Source organism: Ictidomys tridecemlineatus (assembly GCF_052094955.1).
Source record: "Ictidomys tridecemlineatus isolate mIctTri1 chromosome 12 unlocalized genomic scaffold, mIctTri1.hap1 SUPER_12_unloc_4, whole genome shotgun sequence".
Taxonomy (NCBI): domain Eukaryota; kingdom Metazoa; phylum Chordata; class Mammalia; order Rodentia; family Sciuridae; genus Ictidomys; species Ictidomys tridecemlineatus.
The window spans coordinates 566730-585120 of NW_027520962.1; the positions used below are offsets into that span (position 1 = coordinate 566730).

An 18391-nucleotide genomic window follows, 5' to 3' on the forward strand; every position below is an offset into this window, starting at 1 on the left:
GCGTGGCCTTGTCCTTTAGGAACTTTCTGGTCTGACCACTCAAGCTTGCTCACTGTCATACCCACAGGGTGAGCTCCAGGGGTTCTTTGGCCTGCCAAGAAGGGGGACTTTCTCAGATCTGATCATTTCCTTCCACTCCGAAGCCCCACAGCTTCCACACCCAGAGGTCAGAGTCCTGGGCTTTCGCCTGGCGTTCGAGCCCCCATTCCCACCTCATACCAAGCTTCCTGTCCCCACCACCTGATCTTGCTATTGCCTTTGGAAAATGTACTTCCCTCCTCTCTTCCACGTCAGTGAACTCCCACTCACCCTCCTGTGGACCCTGGGATGTCACCTCCTTTCCCAAGATTGATTGGGAACCCCCTCCTTTCCCTTGTCAGGTGTCAGAGTCAGATCTGACTCCACCTCTTCTTTACTGCAGGCAGCAGGGGGAAAGGCCGACTGCAGGGCCCGCTCCACACAGGCCCCTGCACATCAGCACGTGGCTGCAGCTAAGGCCACTTACGTGAATGTTGTGGGCCTGGGAGGGTCGCGGAGGAGGTCTTTCTTTTATGATATCTTCCTGAAAGAACGACCCATTTACTTTTAGAAGAATAAGGTGCTCAAATCAAATTGATCTCGAGATTCAACACCATTCAAATTTAGATCCTAGTGCAGACATTGACAAGTCAGTTAAAACATTTGTCAAGGCAAAAGTACTAGACCAGCCAAAGCAATCTCGAAAAGGAAAAGAACTAGATGTACAGGACCTATTTTCGAGACCTGCTATAAAGCTACAGTAATCAATTCAGTGCTGTATTGGGGAAAGGAGAGACATACAGGTCAATGAGACATTTATGTACGTAAGACCCTTACCAAATTTTTAAGAACTTGTATAGCAATGGACACGCAGGGATCAGGACCTAAACTTAAAACCTAAATGTGAAAACCTTCTAGAAAAAAAACGTAAGAAAGAGTCTTGATGAACTTGGGTAAGGCAAAGGTTCCTTCAGACACAGAAAGCACCAACTATAAAGGAAAAAGTTAGTAAAAATGTTATTTTATCCAAATTAAAAACATCTGCTCTTTGAGAAACACTGCTAAGCAATGACACAACAAGGCACAAATTGGGGGAAAATAGTTGCACAATACAGACTTGATAAAAGAGTTGTATCCATAATGTATATAACTCTCATAGCCGTACCAGGAAAACAAGACAGCCCAACTTAATAAATGGGCAGAAATGCCTCAGCTGATACTTCATTAAATAAGATATATGGATCATAAATAAAAACATGAAGAGATGCTCCAATATTATGAATCATTAAGGAAATGCAAATTAAGGTGATTATGCACACTGTAAATTAGAATGGCTTAAAGCCTAATATTCTCCCTACCAAGAAACACCTCCAGACCACAACCAGCCAACAGAAAATGTGAATTGCTGAGTGACTGGCACCCTGACCTGTTGCTAGTGGGAAGGCAAAATGGCACTGCCACTGTGGGAAGATGTTTGGGTAGTTTATGACAATAGGGGTCACACTTCTAAATGCTTCCGCAGGAGAAGTGAAAACATTTGTCCACGCAAAAACCTGTATGCAAATGCTGATTGCACCTCTGTCCATAGCAGCCTCACACTGATAACACTCCCAAGTGTCCTTCAACTGGGAGGTGACCCACTGGTACACCCACATCATCAGACACCACCAGCAATAAAAGGCACGAGGCTAAGAGAAGCCAGACTCCGAGGGGCACACACCACGTGACTCCATTTTTAGGACAATTAGGAAAACCTACAGAGGAGAAGAGATGCAGGCGGAGGGCCTGACCAGACATGGCCTGAGGACTTCTGGTGACATTTGAAGCCTTGATTGTGATGCTTACAGTACTACCTGCGTTTCCCCCAAACTCATCCAACTCTGACACCCGAAAAGGGCAAATTTGCTGTAATGACATGACGTCAGTGAACTGGAACCCAGGAGAGCTTAGGTAGGAGCCCCAGCTTCACTTTTCAAGGTGCAGCCACCTTGTCTGAGGCCGTGTTTCTGGTTCTGTCTTCCAAGGGCCTCTGTGTCTGGGGCGGGCTCTGCATCTGGAATGATGCCCGTCTCATGGGCCCCGGGTGAGGCCTCAAGTTCATGTTTCTGCCCACTTTATCACTTTCAGCAAGGGCAAGCTGTTGGCTTTCCACGTAAACACAGGTGCAGTCCCGTCTTATGTCAGCTGTGGACATTGCAGATGGAATGGGGCTTCAGGGAGGCCCTCTCACTGGGGCGGTGCAGCCCCAGGCGGTCAGATTTGACCTTGTCCTTCACCTACAGGCTGCCAGGCAAAGAGCATGCAAGGGGCCGCTAGAGTCGGCTCTCCAGTCTGGGGTGCCCTGAGCCCTCGGGGGTGCTGGGAGGACGTGACAGGCTTGGCTTCTGTTCCTCTGTGGGGCGGGAGCAGGTGCCCGAGGTCACATTCCAGGAGGCGCTGCTCATCTCATCCATCTGGAAAACTCTTCGCTGCTGACCTCTCCCCAGAGACGGGGAATGGGGTGCAGCTGTTCACAGCTCTCACCAGTGAGAAAGCTGCCCCGCGTTCTGGCTGGGCGATCGCAGCAGGTGTTACTCCGACTCCCGCTTGGTTGACTGCCGCTGACCAAGTGGCCAAGGGCAGAGGGAGATGAGGCTGGACGAAGCCCAACAGCAAGGCTCATTACCATGCTGAAAGGGGCTGCCATGCTGTCAGGGTCAGGGCGGCGACCAGGCCAGCTCTGTTCAGGGCAGTGGTCAGGGCAGCCCGGCCAGGCAGGGGGAAGCCCGGGTAGACTCCAGCGGTGTTTGAACCAACTGCTCCTGCCTTCCCCAGGTCCCCTAGGCTGACTGCACTGCAGGGCCCAGTGGGTGGCAAGCCTGAGTCTGCAGTTGGTCGGGCAGTTCATTTAGCACCTGCTTGAGCTTCTGTCTGGAGGGACGCTGACGTGTTGCGGACCTGGCTCACAGGCTGACAGTCCATGACATTGCCGTAAACCTGGCTTCTGATCTGGGCTCCCTCCTGCAGGGCCTCTCTGGAGTTGTGATGCATAATTAGATTGGCAAGGAGGAACTGGAGGCTCTGGTAAACTAGCCACAGAAAGTTCTAGATTTGCCTCCTTCCAGTCACTACATGCCTTCCTTGTTGGCAACTTGCTGTATGAAATCCACTTGGTCTCACATGTGGCTCCAAGGTCCTGCTGATCAAGAACATGCTACAGCCTTTACATGACACACAGGGCGGAGCCTGTGGGGGCGCAGGGCATCTCTGAAGGGGCAGCCTCTGCGTCACCTGCAGTGAGCCCAATGCCGAACTGTGCTGAGACAGCTCTTTTCATATTCCCTGAGGTGGCTTATCACTTAGGTTTTGCTTCCTGTTGAGGTTGGTAGAGCCTCCAGGGCCACCCAGAGAGGCACTCCCTGCTCTGTTCCCGCCCACGCCCTGTGTCCCTGGGTGCTCACTACATCCAGTGTGCTGGGTCTCCTGCAACGGTGCCTCCTCTAGGTATTTATGTTCCTTCCTCCTAGGCCAGTGGTTTTGTGTCAGGGTCATTCTGTCTCTAAGGGACATCTGGTGATATATTTGTTGTCCTGACTGGAAGCACATTACTATTGGCATCTATCTAGTGAGTAGGTCAAGGATAGTCAGTGTCCTGCAATGCGTGGGACAGCCACTTAGAGCACCAGCCATCCAGCCCACAGCGAATAGTGCCTGGGGGCCGGGGGCACAGGCTGGACTGAGAGCTCCCGGGGTCAGCACAGTGTTTACTCCTCTTTTGATCTTTGGGGCTTGGCAGCACACACACACACAATGTGCTCAGTCAGCATAGACCCCATCAAACCTTTTATTTAGAAGCTCACATGCTGTGTTGGTTTTTGTGTTGATAAAATATTTTTCAGTATTCCCTAAAAATGTTTTTTGTTCTATTTGTTGGCTCGGGGGGAGGGGATGGTGCTGGTGGTGTTTCATGGGTATAAACAGGAATCAAACCTGTTTGATTAATCATTCAAATGGATGGGGAGGGGTAGCCCCTCCAAAATGAAAGCTCCCCCAGAATCCCTTTATGGTTGCTCGTGCAATGATACAGAGATATAAACTGGCAAGAGGACAGCCCGCCCTCTGGAGCCAGCCCTCCAATCTCCCTGTTTGGCTTTCATTGGAGGCTCACAGGAAAGTCCTGACCTGTTAATCAGCCACTAGCTGCAACGGAGCTAGAAGGTCATTGGTTATTTCACCTTGACTCCTATTTCCATTCTCCCTTTCCTCTTTTCAATCTTAAAAGGAGAAAGAAATGCAATCCTGGAAAAATATTTAAAGAAAAATTCAATTGAGATTTTGAATTGGCTAAATTGACTATAGATCAATTTGTTCATTCAACCCGTACTCCCTGAGAACTCATTGAGGAAGGCAAAACATATCACGCCCGCCTCAGTGGCCCTGATGAAGGTGGCACCCAATATTCTAAGACTGGGGGGTGCTTGTATGGGGAGGGTACCTCAGCCATGAGGGACTCCACGGTATAGGCTGGAGCAACTTCTGGATGAGGAAGAGGAGTTGGCAGACAGACACTGGGTAAAAGTATCATTGGTACTGTTAACCTGAATAACGTTTAGCCTAAAACCACCTCCATACCTAGCTTAGGTGTGCTTAGCGTTTCTCTGTGGACAGCGTACTTAACCTAACTCGATGAGTAAGCAGACTGTAACCTAACTGGAAGCAAACTCTCCAAACAAGTAGCTGAGTCTCAACCAACCACAGCGGCCAAACCTCCAGCCAATCAGGGGCTGAGAGCTGCCCAGGTACCATCATATAAGGCAAATGCTGACAACAATCAATCAGGGTGTTCCTGTAGATCAATTCTTCCCTGGGTGTAAAGCGCATGTGGGGCACTGAGTGTTCTGAAAGATTCGAGGTGCAGAGTTATCATGAATTTTTTTCTTTACTGAAATGAAGTTGGCTAAATTTAATTTGTCTAAAGTTTTCCTTTTAAGAGTACACATTCCAGACCCCACTTCTGTCGTTAGCTCCTTGTTTTCCACCAGGCAGAGCCCTAACACCTCTCCATCAAGGTACACATGACCCAGGTGGGATTTGAACTCAGGCCTTTGACCTTGACCCTTTTGTGCTTATTTGTTGGCAAGCAGCAAGGCCATTAAGTGATGTCCGTAGAGCACCCGAGCCGGAAGGGTAGGTGATGTCCATAGACGTTTACTCTGAAATGTGGTATTGTAAGCAACAACTGAGTAGCTACTGAAGGGTGGTGAGGCGATGCACAGTGTGGGTTGAGGGGTAGAGACCACAGAGGCTGACCACCTGGCTAAGTCTGTAAAGCCCCTGCTCAGTCTCAGGAAAGTGTGGCCCCTCCTCAAGTGATCTCAGAGGGGCCCTGGCTTTCTGAGCCTCTGTTTCCCTCTCTGTGGTCCCTGACCTTCAGGTATGGGTCAGGAGTCAGAGGTCAGGTATGTCCCTGCTCAGCCTGCTCCCTGGGATCTGCCACTCCCATGGCCAGGAGTTGGGGTTCAGGTGAGAAAGTCACCAACCTGTGCTCCAGGACACTCACTTCCAGTGGAGTTAATTGACCCCAAGGAATCTGTTTTTCCTGAAAGGAAACCTTCTAGAATATGTTTTTAATCATATATCTTCTGTCATGAAAGAAGTTAGGGAAAAAGGAAATACTAGGTGTTGGAGAGAAAATTCCTCACAAAAGAGCATCTGCTTTTTTCTTTTATACTTGTTATTTAAAAAAAAGAAAAAAAAATCTGAAAGCAATGGAAAAAGAAAGTGATTCTTCTCCTCACCAACGGCTGCCCTGACCTTGAAGCAAGTCTTGATGTGAAAAGAGAGCCAGCGCATGTGGGGCACTGAGTGTTCTCTCTAGGTAACGAGTGGCCGGAGCCGTCCTGGTTTCACTGCCACGGGCCCACGAGGAGGGCGGACTCTGTTGGAGACAAGGGCGTGGAGGAATTGTCCCAGGCACACAGCTGCCTAATGAAGACCTTGCCACAGCCCACCGTTGTCACAGCGGCCTTCACCCAGCATAGCCATGCACACAAGACCAGTGGAGAAGATGCTCCTAGCCTGCCAAAGAGCAGCTTTACAAGAGAAGACACAGGCTGTACCCGATGGCTTATCAAGTATGTGCTGTGGGATAAAAGACAAGACCCTGGTTCTAAGGGAACACAGGATGGAAATCTCAACCCAGAGGACTCGGCAGACTTTACAGCTGCCCTCATCAGGACTCTGATGATGCAGCAAAGAGCACCTAGTGACCACCTGAGCCTCAGGGCTCTCCACTCTCTCCTCCCTTTGTCCAGGGGTCATTTGGCGTTAGGTAGGAGGCCGTTGAGGGTCTTTCTATCACATGCAGGTGTAATAAGACTTAGTGGAAGAGGTAGATCCATTTTTTCCTATATGCTACTTTGTTACTTTTTATCAGTATGGAAACTGTAGTTTTAGGAACCCTTCAAGAGATTTCCCCATTTTTCATTGTCCAGAGAAAACCGGCTGGGCATTTTTAATGCCCTCACATAACTGGTGAGGGGAATTGGAATCCTAATTGGGTGAGTGAAGCCCGGTAGATCTGTGGAGGAGGGTGGATTACGTGAATCATGCTGGGGTTCTGTTGCAAAGGAGGAAGGGAGGGGAAGTGTGAATGACTGGAAATGTTGCTACATGTTTAAAAAGATTTTTTAATGGAATATTTCCAACAAATAAAATATAACAAAGTGGATTCCCAATGACTTTTCTCCCAGTGTCTGCAATTATCAACATTTTGACAGTGTCCATTCATCTCTCTCCTCCTCATCCTCTCCTGCTGGAGTGTTGTGAAGCACATTCTAGGCACGCATCGTTTCTGAGTGTGCTCTTTACACATGTCAAATGCTTCCTAAATACCTGGTCACTGACCCCCCAAGAAAGCTGTTTCAGAGGCAAGAAATTAGGGAAGCCTGAACTGGTATTAACTACTTTTTTGCTACAAGAGAAAAGACAAAATTCCTTGAATGGCAGGAAAAGGCAGTATTCAGACGTTTCTCCAAAGCCTTTGTTCTGGCTGCATCTGGAGCCCTGGGGTTGTGGGGAACAGGTGTCCTGAGACATTGAAGCGGGGAGCACAGGATCCTCCTGAGCCCCTGACCAGACATGGAAGGCAGGTGCAAGTTCAGCATGGAGTTTGCCACTTGCAACCTCAGGCTGGGGAGGCGAATGCTTTCTAAGAGTAGCTTTTGGTTGGTGACACCTGTTTCTCTGTGTTAATAGATTTCTGGGTGAGGTAGAGCCAGTGATGTCACCTGCAGGTGTGCGAGCCTGTGGTGGCAGTCCACTTCCTGGCATTGGTTTTGCAAGGTGTTGCTAGCCACATCTGTCCTCAGCTGTGAGGGTCTGAACGCTTGCAGGCTCAAGAGAGAGATGTTTTTAACCAGAACAGAAAGTCAGAGATAATGAGTCAACTGCGGCTCCGTGCAAACATATGTACTTTCCCTATGGCTTTGGCTGATTTCATTCAGTGATGGAACAAAATACAAATGTTGTTTCTTTAAAATATCACGGTGGCAGTCAGGGTTTGTTTCCACGCACCCTTTTCCGAGTTTCTTAAGCCCACCTGTTGCATTGCACATTTGAACGACTCCTCTTCCTCCATCCATCTCAAACAGGAAGTGTGCCTCCTTCTTTCCCCCCAGTTTTTAAACATCTCTTCCTTTGAAGAGAGTGTGCCTGCTTCATGCGGGGTGACACCTTTGTTTCCAACATAAAAAAAAAAAAATCTCACCATTTCTCTAAGTGCCAGCTTCTCCATTTCTACTCGACAATGAAAGGTCACGATGCAAAGAGCTCTGTGTTCAGGACACGTTCAACCCGGGCTGATTTTATCTGCGTGGGCTTTGTCAAATGTTTGTGTTTGCACAGGGAGTTTAAAAACAGAAGTCTTTTGCATAACTATATTTGAAAAAGCTAAAGAGGAGGGGGAGAGAGAGAGTGGAGTAATTGTGTAGACCGATGCCGGTGGGCTCCACGTTTGGGTAGTGGGCGGCTGGCGTGGCAGTTCACAGAGCCTTTGGGTAGCTTTCTGGAATGCTTATCTTGTGGCCAGGGGTCCTTTGTTACGTGCTGCGTTTCAGCGCGATGTGAGAATCCATTCGACCCCAATACATTTTATCTGACATGCACAGTTGGGTTGCTGGAGGATAGTCCAGGCCATTAAGAAGAAGGCAAAGAAAACACAGATGATCTATTCATCAGGACACCATGAAGGAGAGACTTGCTGGGTCAGAAGCACACCTGGAGGGAGGAGAGATAACTGGGCGCAGGGCGGAGGGATCGAAGCTGCTGTTGACCGCCGCTGTGTACAAAGAGCTTGCCAGTGGTGGAAACTGATTCCGTGTCCGACGTGTGCAATCTTGCTTTAGGGCCCCCTGCCATCAGGGGGGTGGGATGGTGATATGAGTCTAACTTGCTGAGGGTCTGAGCCCACTAAGTACAGAAGCATCAGGACTATGGGGTGTGTGATGTTCACCTTGCATTTTGGCGCAGGCCTTGAGGTTCCTGACCTGTGAGTTCCTGCTAGGACTTCCCAGGTACCCCTCAGTCTCATCGAAGCCTGGAATCCTTGAAAGTCAGTCCCATGCCCTTCCTCAGCTTCAGAGAAGCCAGGGGACGTCAGCCAGTTCACCCAGCCTGCCTTCTCCAACCCTGTCTGCCTCTTTCTACTTCCTAGTCGTGATTTTGCAACTGTAGTTTTGTGCTCTGTTCTTACAGCCAGAAAAGAAACTTTCTGCTGGGGTGTGTGTTGGGGCAGGAGGTTGGGGATGACAGGGGTTTACCACCTAAACAGCCATTTTGCTGTCCTGTGTGGAGACCTAGGAGAGATCTCTGGGTACTCAGCTGCAGGAAGGAGCCAGGGCATCTGTGCATCACTTTGCCACTTGGATCTTTCCAGAGTGAGAACAGCCTGGGCTGAGACACGCAGTTCACAGTCCCCAGTGTGCTCACAGGTCCTTTGGAGAGAATCAGTGTTACTTCACACACTCTGATGGATCTTGGTGTAGAAGATGGAGTGCTGGGGTGCCCAGGACGCTCCTTTATGGCCAGGGTGCCAGCCTGCTCTGCAGGGCAGGGATCATGAGCTTTGGAGAGACAGACACGGATTTGGGGTCACGTTTGGGTGCTTCTGCGCATGTTGAACACTTCACAGAGATCCCGCGAAGGAGCATCCAGAAAGCAGCATCTTGGGGATCACAGATGGAGAGGGTCCGTTGAAGTGTCCTCCTGGGTCCACGGAGTTCTGTGTCCTCCAGGAGCCTCCCACAGGAAGTGGGAGTAACTACTGATCCAAAGTGGACAATGACTCTCACCAGGGCTTCCTGGAGGGATGCCAAGTTTTGTTTGGTGAAACTATGTTTTCAGTATTGATTTCTGCAGATGTTCCTGCCTCCCAGCCAAACCAGGTTCCAGCCCTATCAGGCATTTCCAGAAGACTTTTACTTTCTTTTTTTGGTTGTGGATGGGGCTCCCTGAGATTTCCCTGGCATATTCAAAGTACAAAACCCAAACCAAAATAAAACCTTGCCAAATGAGGCTCGACAAGACTGACTTCAAAACAAACATCACAAAATCCCCAAAGCTGCCCCCGCCGGGCAGAGTGGAGGTGCCATTGGGTTTGCTGAGCTCTGGGAGAGACCACAGGGAGAAGGGCTCTCTGGCTGCTTTTAGGGTTGTATTTGTTCCACTCTCCCCTTGTCTCCCCCACATACGTTTTGCTTCTTGACCTGGAACGGAGAAACTCAGAGTCTAACCCTGGCTACATGATTAAATGTCCAACTTTTAAATTCACACAGAGTGGTTGATGGGAATTTCAAAACACAGGGTTAAATTCTGCTGTTACAAAGATGGAACAAAAGCTCTCTGTCTTTCGGAGGTCACTAATCCGGTGTTTGCACCTTATTGTCACTACGTAATGTCTGAAAAACTTGGAATTATTTCCAATTAGCGGGTCTCAGTGGGTCTTGCTCTCTGTGCCGTTGACCCCTAGTGTTTGTTTAGCAGGATTTTCTCGCCGGCCTTCACCTTGCTGAGCATTGTTTTGCTGTCAGGATCCCTGAACCACTCCAATGACCCCCGCAGAAATGTCCATGTGGCTAGACGGGGGAGCTGTTGTGAATCTTGCAATGACAGATGGCAGGGGCTGTATAAAAGGAACCTCCATGAGCTTTGTGAAGGGGATTTGCACGCTCGGGCTCTTTTTTTTTCTCTTTCCATCCTGGGGTCACTTCTGTGACTGCTGTCAGAGCAGTGTTGGTGCCCATTAGGCACTGCGAGGCCTCCCGAGTCCACACGCACTGGCTGCCAATGCATGGGGTCCTTCCTCGTCCCCACAGTCAAGCCCCAGGCAGCCCAGAGGTCTCAGCCACACGCAGTAATGGGAAGCAGGTGCATCCCTGCAGAGTGGCACCTGGAGCCCTGGGGTTTGGATGAGAATTTTACCTGATTTCTGGAGAGATTAGTGGACCAGCTTCACCAGGAAGGAGAGCGACAGGGGTGCCTTTGGTCCTGCTTATAAAATGGGTGTGTGTAATGAGCTACCTTCCAGGCAGGAGCTGGGACTAGAGACCCACGGAGATGTCGTTCATGTATTTGAGCAAAAGTCCAGAGAAAGAAGGACTAGCAGAATTTTGGAACTGATGCAAACTGTGAAATCCTGTTTTGGTCTCACTGAGTCATCCCCTGGACTCCTCTTTTAGCCCCACCCTAGCACCATGGTGAGGGCCATCCTTGTGGCCAGGAAGGAAGAGCCCCCTATGAATGGGCTGTGGCCAGCCTGGAAGGGCAGGAGGACCTCCTTTTGCCAACTTCTATACATTAGTAGAAAGCCTGGGTTTCTAGCTTCTTTGGAAAACTGGGCAGTCCAGCAGCACCCTGGCTCTGTGGCACAGGGCAGCCACCAGCGGGAGCACTTCAACAGGGTCATACAGCTTTCTTTAGTTTTTGACGTTTTCTTACATTTAGCCCACTGTCCTCATTTCCCTTCCTAATCCAAGTGGGCATTTGAGTTTGCAAATCCGATTTATTATGATTCTCTTAGAGAAATTGAAATATAAATACAAAACAAGACTATTAGAATCTACCCTAAAAAAATAGCCCAAGATTGCATAAAACATATTGGAGCAAAGGTGTTTCTCTGTATTATTCATGACATACAAAATTGGAAATGACAATATGATCACTAAATTATGATGTGTTCCTACAATGGAATATTATATGGCCATGAAAGTACTGTTCACGCAGGGTTTGTAATAACATGGAAAAATGCTCATGATATAGTGTTGAAGTTTTTTTTTTTTTTTTAATTTGACACAAAACTGTGTTTGTGTTTGCAGCACATTACAACTATTTTCCAGAATGTAAAAGCAATATGCCTTGAATAATCCTGGGAGGAAATTTGCCAGAATATAACAGTGCTTGCTTTTCAGTAATGAAATTAACTGTGATTATTTTACTCTTTTATTTTTTCCAGATTTTTCTAATTTTCTGCAATGAATGTATATAAATTTTTGAATTCAGAAAAAAGAAACATTATCAAAAGCTGACAGATATTAAAAATACAAACAACAATAAGTGTTGGCGAGGATGTGGGGGAAAAGGCACCCTCATACATTACTGGTGGGACTGCAAATTGGTGCAGCCAATCTGGAAAGCAGAATGGAGATGCCTTGGAAAACTTGGAAGGGAATCACCACTTGACCTAGCTATCAGTCTCCTAAGTGTATACCCAAAGGACTTAAAAATAGCATACTACAGGGACACAGCAAATCAATGTTTACAGCAGCACAATTCACAATAGCTAAATTATGGAACCAACCTCAATGCCCTTCAGTAGATGAGTGGATAGGGAAACTTTGGTATATATATATGCAATGGAACATTACTCAGCATTAAAAGAGAATAAAATCATGGCATTTGCAGGTAAATGGATGAAGTTAGAGAATATAATGCTAAGTGAAGTTAGCCAATCCCAAAAAACCAAAGGCCGAATATTTTCTTTGATATGAGGATGCTGACACATAATGGCCATTGTAAGGGAGTGTGGGGGAAATGGAGGAACTCTAGATAGGGCAAAGGGGAGGGAGGGGAAATGAGGGGACAAGGGGGTAGGAATGATGGTGGAATGAGTTGGACATCATTACCCTAAGTGCACGTATAAGACACGAATGGTGTGAAAATACTCTGTGTACAATCAGTGTCTTGAAAAATGGTGCTCTGTATGTGTAATATGAGATGAATTGCATTCTGCTGTCATGTATAACAAATCAGAAAAAAACTTAAAATAAAATAAATTATACTTTCCTCTCCAAAAGAAAAAGTGGTGAATAGAAGAAAAATATAATTAGAAGCCCCGACTATTAGGAGATTTCCCTGTGAGTCTCCCAGCTAGTTGTTGGCAGGGCAGGTCCTCAACCCGAGTGAGTTAGTCAGGTTTCCTTTGCTGTGAAAAAACCTGACAAAGGCAACTTAAAGGAGGGAAGGGTTATTTGGGCTCGTGGTTCCGAGGCCTTAGTTCATGGTTGTCTGACTTGGGTTGCTCTGGTCTGAGTGGAGGCAGAGCATCATGCTGGGAGGGGGGGGAGTGAAGCTGCTCAGCTCCTGGCTGCTGGGAAAGAGAGGGGCCGGAAGAGAAAGAGAAGAAGGACTAGGAGTGGATGTCACAGAGGGGAGGAGGCTGGAAGCAAGATACAGTCCCCAACGGTGCATTCCCAAGGAGCCCCTCCCTTCAACTAGGCCCTCCTCCTGCCTTCCCCCCACCTCCTGAGTCCATTCACATTATTAATCCATCAAGTGGATTAACCCACTGGTAAGGTCAGAGCCTCGTGATCCAATTACTTTCCAAAAGCCACCTTTGAACACCACTGTATTAGGGGCCCCTGAACATGCTGTATTAGGGACCTCTGAACACTCCTGTATTAGAGACCTCTGAACATGCTGTATTAGGGGCCCCTGAACACTCCTGTATTAGGGACCTCTGAACATGCTGTATTAGGAACCCCTGAACATGCTGTATTAGGGACCCCTGAACACTCCTGTATTAGAGACCTCTGAACAGGGCTGTATTAGGGACCTCTGAACTCTGCTGTATTAGGAACCCCTGAACATGCTGTATTAGGGACCAAGTCTCTACACATGGACTTTGGGGGACATTCCAAAGTTAAACCAGAACTCTGAGTCCCTGGTTCCAGATGTAGATGGACTCGTTCCATTCCTTAAGCCCGGGCTGCACTCGGCTGTGACCTGAGGTATGGCCTCCAGTGCTCCCACTCAGAACCTGTGTGGTCTCTGTGGTGAGCCTGTTTCTGTGGAGCCTTCCCTGTGCCTTCCATCTGGCTGTGAGGAACAATCTGTAAGAACAAGGCAGCTGTGACCCTGGAGTAGATATCAGAGCAAACTCAGGCACTGGCCTGTGCTGCCCTGGGCTTGCCGATGGTATGACTTGTGGGTGCACCAAGGCCAGTTATTTCCAGTTTCTGCTCTTCTTCCCTTTTCTGCCTTTCCCACTGTGGCGCAGGGACAAGTCGAAGCTACTCAACTCCCTTCACTGGAACAGAGAAGTGATGCTTTCATTTGGATAAGCCCCTGAGGAAACCCGTTGACCTAACACCCCAAATCATAGATGATCAAGTGCCTGGAGATCCCCAGTCCCCTTCCTAGCTCCTGTCAGTGACCGCTCTGCTGACTGTGGTCAAATCTGTATTTTCTCAGAGCATTTTTTCACCGTGTCCAGTGGGAAGGGGAGCATTTCCTGTTGGATGATTTTCCATTGGGCACATGGGGTAGGTCTGGTGAGATGGAGACCCTCAGTAAAGGTTTCCAGGGTCCCTGAGGAGGAGGAGGAAGAGGCAGCCCCAGCACCAAGCACAGAACATCTCCACCTCTCAAGACCCAGGTTTCACCAAGCTCATGGGAATCCAAAGCCATTCCTTCCTCTATGGCAAGACACTCAACTGCCCAGGGAACCACCCACCAGGACATTCTCTCTAGAAACGTCTTTAGGAGGCCAATCTTTTCTAGGCTTGGTGACTTTCAGGATCTTTAGAAGTGCCCTTCAACTAAGAGACCCCAAGGCTCTCTTACCCGCACAGAGTAGCTGGCTCACTGTAGCTGAGACTGGCTCTGCCAACATCCGTCCCCACGTTCAGCCTCTCTAGAGCTCACCAGGTCCCACCAACTGCAACGCAGTCTGACCCCTGCCCCTGTGCCTGCAGAGCCAGCCAGCCACCCGCCCGGAGCTCTGGGGCGGGGAGGACTGCCAGGTCCGTCCTGAGCCACCTTGTGTCCAGGTTCCCAGGCTGGTGTCTCGTCAGAGCCTGGTGGCCAATGCATCTCACTCCCATCAGGCACCTGTTGGCTCAGGGTTTCCTGCGAGGGGGTGGGGTGTGTGCAGATGGGGACCCTGGGGGGCAGGCAAAGTGGCCAGGCAGGCAGCTGCCTTCCTGTTTGGTGGACAGATGGCTTGATTTCTTACATATTTCTCTTTGGTGCCGTTTTCTGCATTTTTGAGCTTCTGAAAGGACTTAAAACTGAGGGCCTTCAGGAGAATTTCTGGGGCTGTGAACATCAAAACAAACTGGAAAGACAGGAATCTGTTTCCCAAGCCCAAGTTTCCTGTTACCAAAATAGAATTGTGTGTCTCCAGTTGTAAATGCTGAGGGAAGGGAAGGGGTGAGTTTGGGGTCCCTGCCACCAGGCCAGCGGGGCTTGGAGGGGAGCACATGGCTGTGTGTGCAGGAGGAGGGTCGGGCTGGAACTCGCCCCAAGGCTTGTGTCCTCAGATGCCCCTCTCGAACCCTTTCTTTTTTACTTTAACTTTGCATTTCTCAACCATTGAACTGTGGCCTGATTTCACATTCTGAAACTAAGTGTGTCTCAACTCGGTGAAAGAAAGGCTGTTTCAGAGGACCATGACTCATCCTCTATTTTGAGCCCCATGAGAGGCAGCCAGCCCGAGAGACACTGAAGAGATGAGCAGGGCTGATATTTTCAAGGTGGTTATGTCTGGTTTTTTAAATTTTATTTTTTAATATATAAGTGATACAAGGAATATATTCTATTCTAAATCCCAAGTTCTCCTTCACCCCACCTGACCTTCCCAGAGGTCAGCGCTGTGGGTCTTTCCAGATCTGTTGAATTCATTTATGTGTATGTGTGCATGGAGAGGGATATATGATTTTATTTGTGCATATGTGGGGTTTTGCATATAAATGATAGCATAATCTATAGATTGCCCTACAACTAATTTTTTTCTCCACAGAACCATATGTCTTGGAGACCATTCTGCATAGTTAAATAAAGCTCTGCCTTATTTTGAACCACTGATGTTGCATCCTGGGGTGGGTTTATTTAACACATCCCTCTGGATAGGTACTAAAGAATGGACATTTTCTGGCCTTGAAGGATGAGGCGAGCTTTCCCGATTGGAGAAGGGCAGGGGCAGGCCTTGCTGGGAAGGGTGCAGATCCAGGGCACAGAGGTGTGGTGTGGGGAGTGTCCTGGGGTGGTGGGGAGTGTAGTGGGCCTAGAGAGTCAGGCTCAGGGCAGGGAGAGGAGGGAGATGAGAAGACGGCATGGAATCAGGAGAGGCCTTCAGTATGTGGCCTGGGAGTGTCTTCTGTGGCTGTCAGTGAACCAGAATGTCAGCCCTGTTCTCCCTCTGGAGCCAGGGGCCTGTCTGGAGAGGAGAGGCTGGGGGCCAGGGGCCAACAGAGTGCGGTTCCTCGGCATCTCTGGGTGCCAGTCCATCCACCCACCTACCTTCAGGGTTTCTGAGTTTCAGTTTTTCAGAATGATCTGTGTCTATCTTACCCATTCTTTTAACTTGGATTTTGGAAAGTGTTGGCCTGTGGATATTGGGGGCTGGGAGTGGGGAGACAGACTGCTTGTTAGTGGATCTGAAGCCCCCTGCCACATCGCACAGTGTCCCTTACTCAGTTCCACAGAAATGACTCTAAGGAAAGGAGGGAGCAGTGCCCCACAGGACAGGGGACAGTGTCAGGGTGTCCACTCTCCTAGGAAAAACTTGTGCAGATTTCTAGTTTGCTCTCTCTGCCCTGCCTTTGTGTGAATGTAAAGGGAATGCGTCACAAATTCCCTGAGTCCTGTGGGCGGGTTTGCAGGCTCCTAGGGCACAGTCACTTGCCATCCCAGGCCACCTTCCTTCCTTCACACAGGGTGGTGAGGCTGGGGAGGCTCTTATCTTGAAACTGTTTTGTCCATGCCAGGGGTTGCTGGAGGTGGCATTCACCCAGGGTCCTGCCCATGGTTATAAGGAGGACCCCTGGGTGGCAAGCACTGAGGCAGGCCAGCATTGGGTGATAGGCGTCCAGTGTAGGCCCAGGAGAGAGTCAGTGGACATTGGCACCAGGAGGTGTGGCCACAGCACAGAATCACACTCTGCACAGGGCAGGCAGTGGGGCAGGTCAGGTGCACAGGGTGTCATGAATCCCAGGTGGCAGGGGTGAGACTCTCCTTAGAGGCTTCTCCAAGCACCATCTTACCTATGTCTCTTGACAACCCTACCGTAGAGGGACTAGATTTATCCTTGTCTCTTTTTAGGATCTATAAGTGGATGGCTGGTGGGTCAGTGAGGGGCCAGGTTTTGACCAGGCACCCCTTCAACCTCCACCCCTGTCTGTCTCCAGCACAGATAAGGTAGTGTCAGAGGAGTGGTGAGCTCCTCTGCTTAGCCTTCTGGTGGCCCTGGCTCCTGCCATGGCAAGAAGAGAATGGGCCTCCTTCCATGTAGAGTGGGAGGGGTGCAGACCTCCCAGTGTGAGCTGCTCAAATCCCACATCTGTCCAACAGGTCAGTTGTATGCACAGGGACATCCTCTAGAGAAATGACTGGGTCACCCCAAGTTTGGGGATGTCATTGAGGAAGGTCATGCAGCCTTCTCTTATCTAAAGTTGAGACTGAGGACAGGGCATGAGGTGGCTCTGTGGTGCTGGCACCCTCCATGTGGCATTAACCATTCCTAGGGCCTGTGCATGCCCTGACCAGGCTCGGTGCAGGGCCTGATGCTTGGAGCACTGAGCTGCTGGGGGAGAGGCTGTCAGGCTGGGGGACATAACCCCATGTCAGAGCATGAGGGGTGGAGGATGCTCACATGAGCAGAGGACTGCTTGCCTCAGGTAAAAAGACTGCAAGAGACAGACCTCACCCCAGGCCACCTGTGGGGCTCTTTGGGGGCAACAGGAGGCATTGGAAGCAGACACAGAGCTAAGAGGGGGTAAGGGGGCTGCCCACAGCAGGGTGGGTGGGCATGACATTTGCATGCTCTGTGTCGATAGGTATCACCAAGACAAGATAGTTCTTTGTTCTGTGACTTCAGGGTCTCTGCAAAGTGCCTTTTTCTCACCCTGGCCCCAACCCTGGTGTCCTCTTCAGGTGGCACCTGATGTCCCCCAGTCAGTGTTGGGTAGAGGCCCTGGGGGCACAGCAAGGCCTTGTTGTCTGTGGCAGTCTTCTGAGTTACAGAGCAGAGTTGAGTTGTAGAGACAGAGCCCCTCTGACCTTCAAAACCTGAAAGATTTACATTTAGCTTTGGCAGAAAAAAGTTTGCCAGCCCCTGAACTAGAAAGTACCAGGAGGAAGCATTTCCTCTCTGTTATGTATTTATTTCCCATTGTGTGTCTTCCGCTCATGAGGACAAGATAACATGGCGGCCTGCTTGCTCTATGGTGACCCAGGCAGCCTGTGTCCAGAGGAAAAGGAAATCCTGTGTGTCTGAGCTGCATCAGCCTCGTGGTTACCTCCAAAGTGTGGAGTTCTGTCTGTCTTCAGCTAAGTCTGTAGCGTTCAGATAAGAGCCACCTGATACAATCCATTTGTGCAGATCCCTTAGAAGGGTGATTTCTTACCAAACTAACATAAAAACAAGGACAAAGGCTATAGAACTTTCTAGAAACATCTAGAAAACAAGCACAAGGTCTTGGCAGAAGCCTGACCTGCTGTGAGTAACCCCAGGCCTGCTGAGGAGTCAAGGGCAGATGCTGTGCTCCCTGCAGAGCAGGGAAGGCCGGGACAGCCTGAGGGCTGACTGCAAGGCCAAGGTTGGATAAAGCTCCGCCTCTGCTAGCTTCAACCTGCTTGGCAGCCTGACTATTCTGACACCAAGGAGAGGACAGGGACAGGAGAGGACCACACCTCCCACTGCGGGCCATGCCCAGGTCAGGAAGGCCCACTGCAGCAAGCAGCTAAACCCACCTGGTCTTTCTGTCTCACTCACCTGTCACCTACCAGGCACCTGAGTTCTGTGATGTGGAGGACCATGGGGACATCCAAAATCATTGCCCAGACTATTACTGGTCTCAGGTGGCAGTGAGGAGCCACCAAAACACAGAAGAAGAGCCAC

At 49.5% G+C, this 18391-nt stretch overlaps 1 protein-coding gene across 1 annotated transcript in view; it reads left to right on the forward strand.

The window, feature by feature from the left end:
* The first annotated feature begins 5985 nt into the window (after window positions 1-5985).
* LOC144372326 (acyl-coenzyme A oxidase-like protein) overlaps window positions 5986-18391 on the forward strand; it is a 58576-nt gene continuing 46170 nt past the window's right edge. Inside the window, exon 1 of the mRNA XM_078035709.1 lies at window positions 5986-6131. Within this exon, the coding sequence (XP_077891835.1) occupies window positions 5986-6131 (146 nt within the window). The remainder of the gene's footprint in view (window positions 6132-18391) is intronic.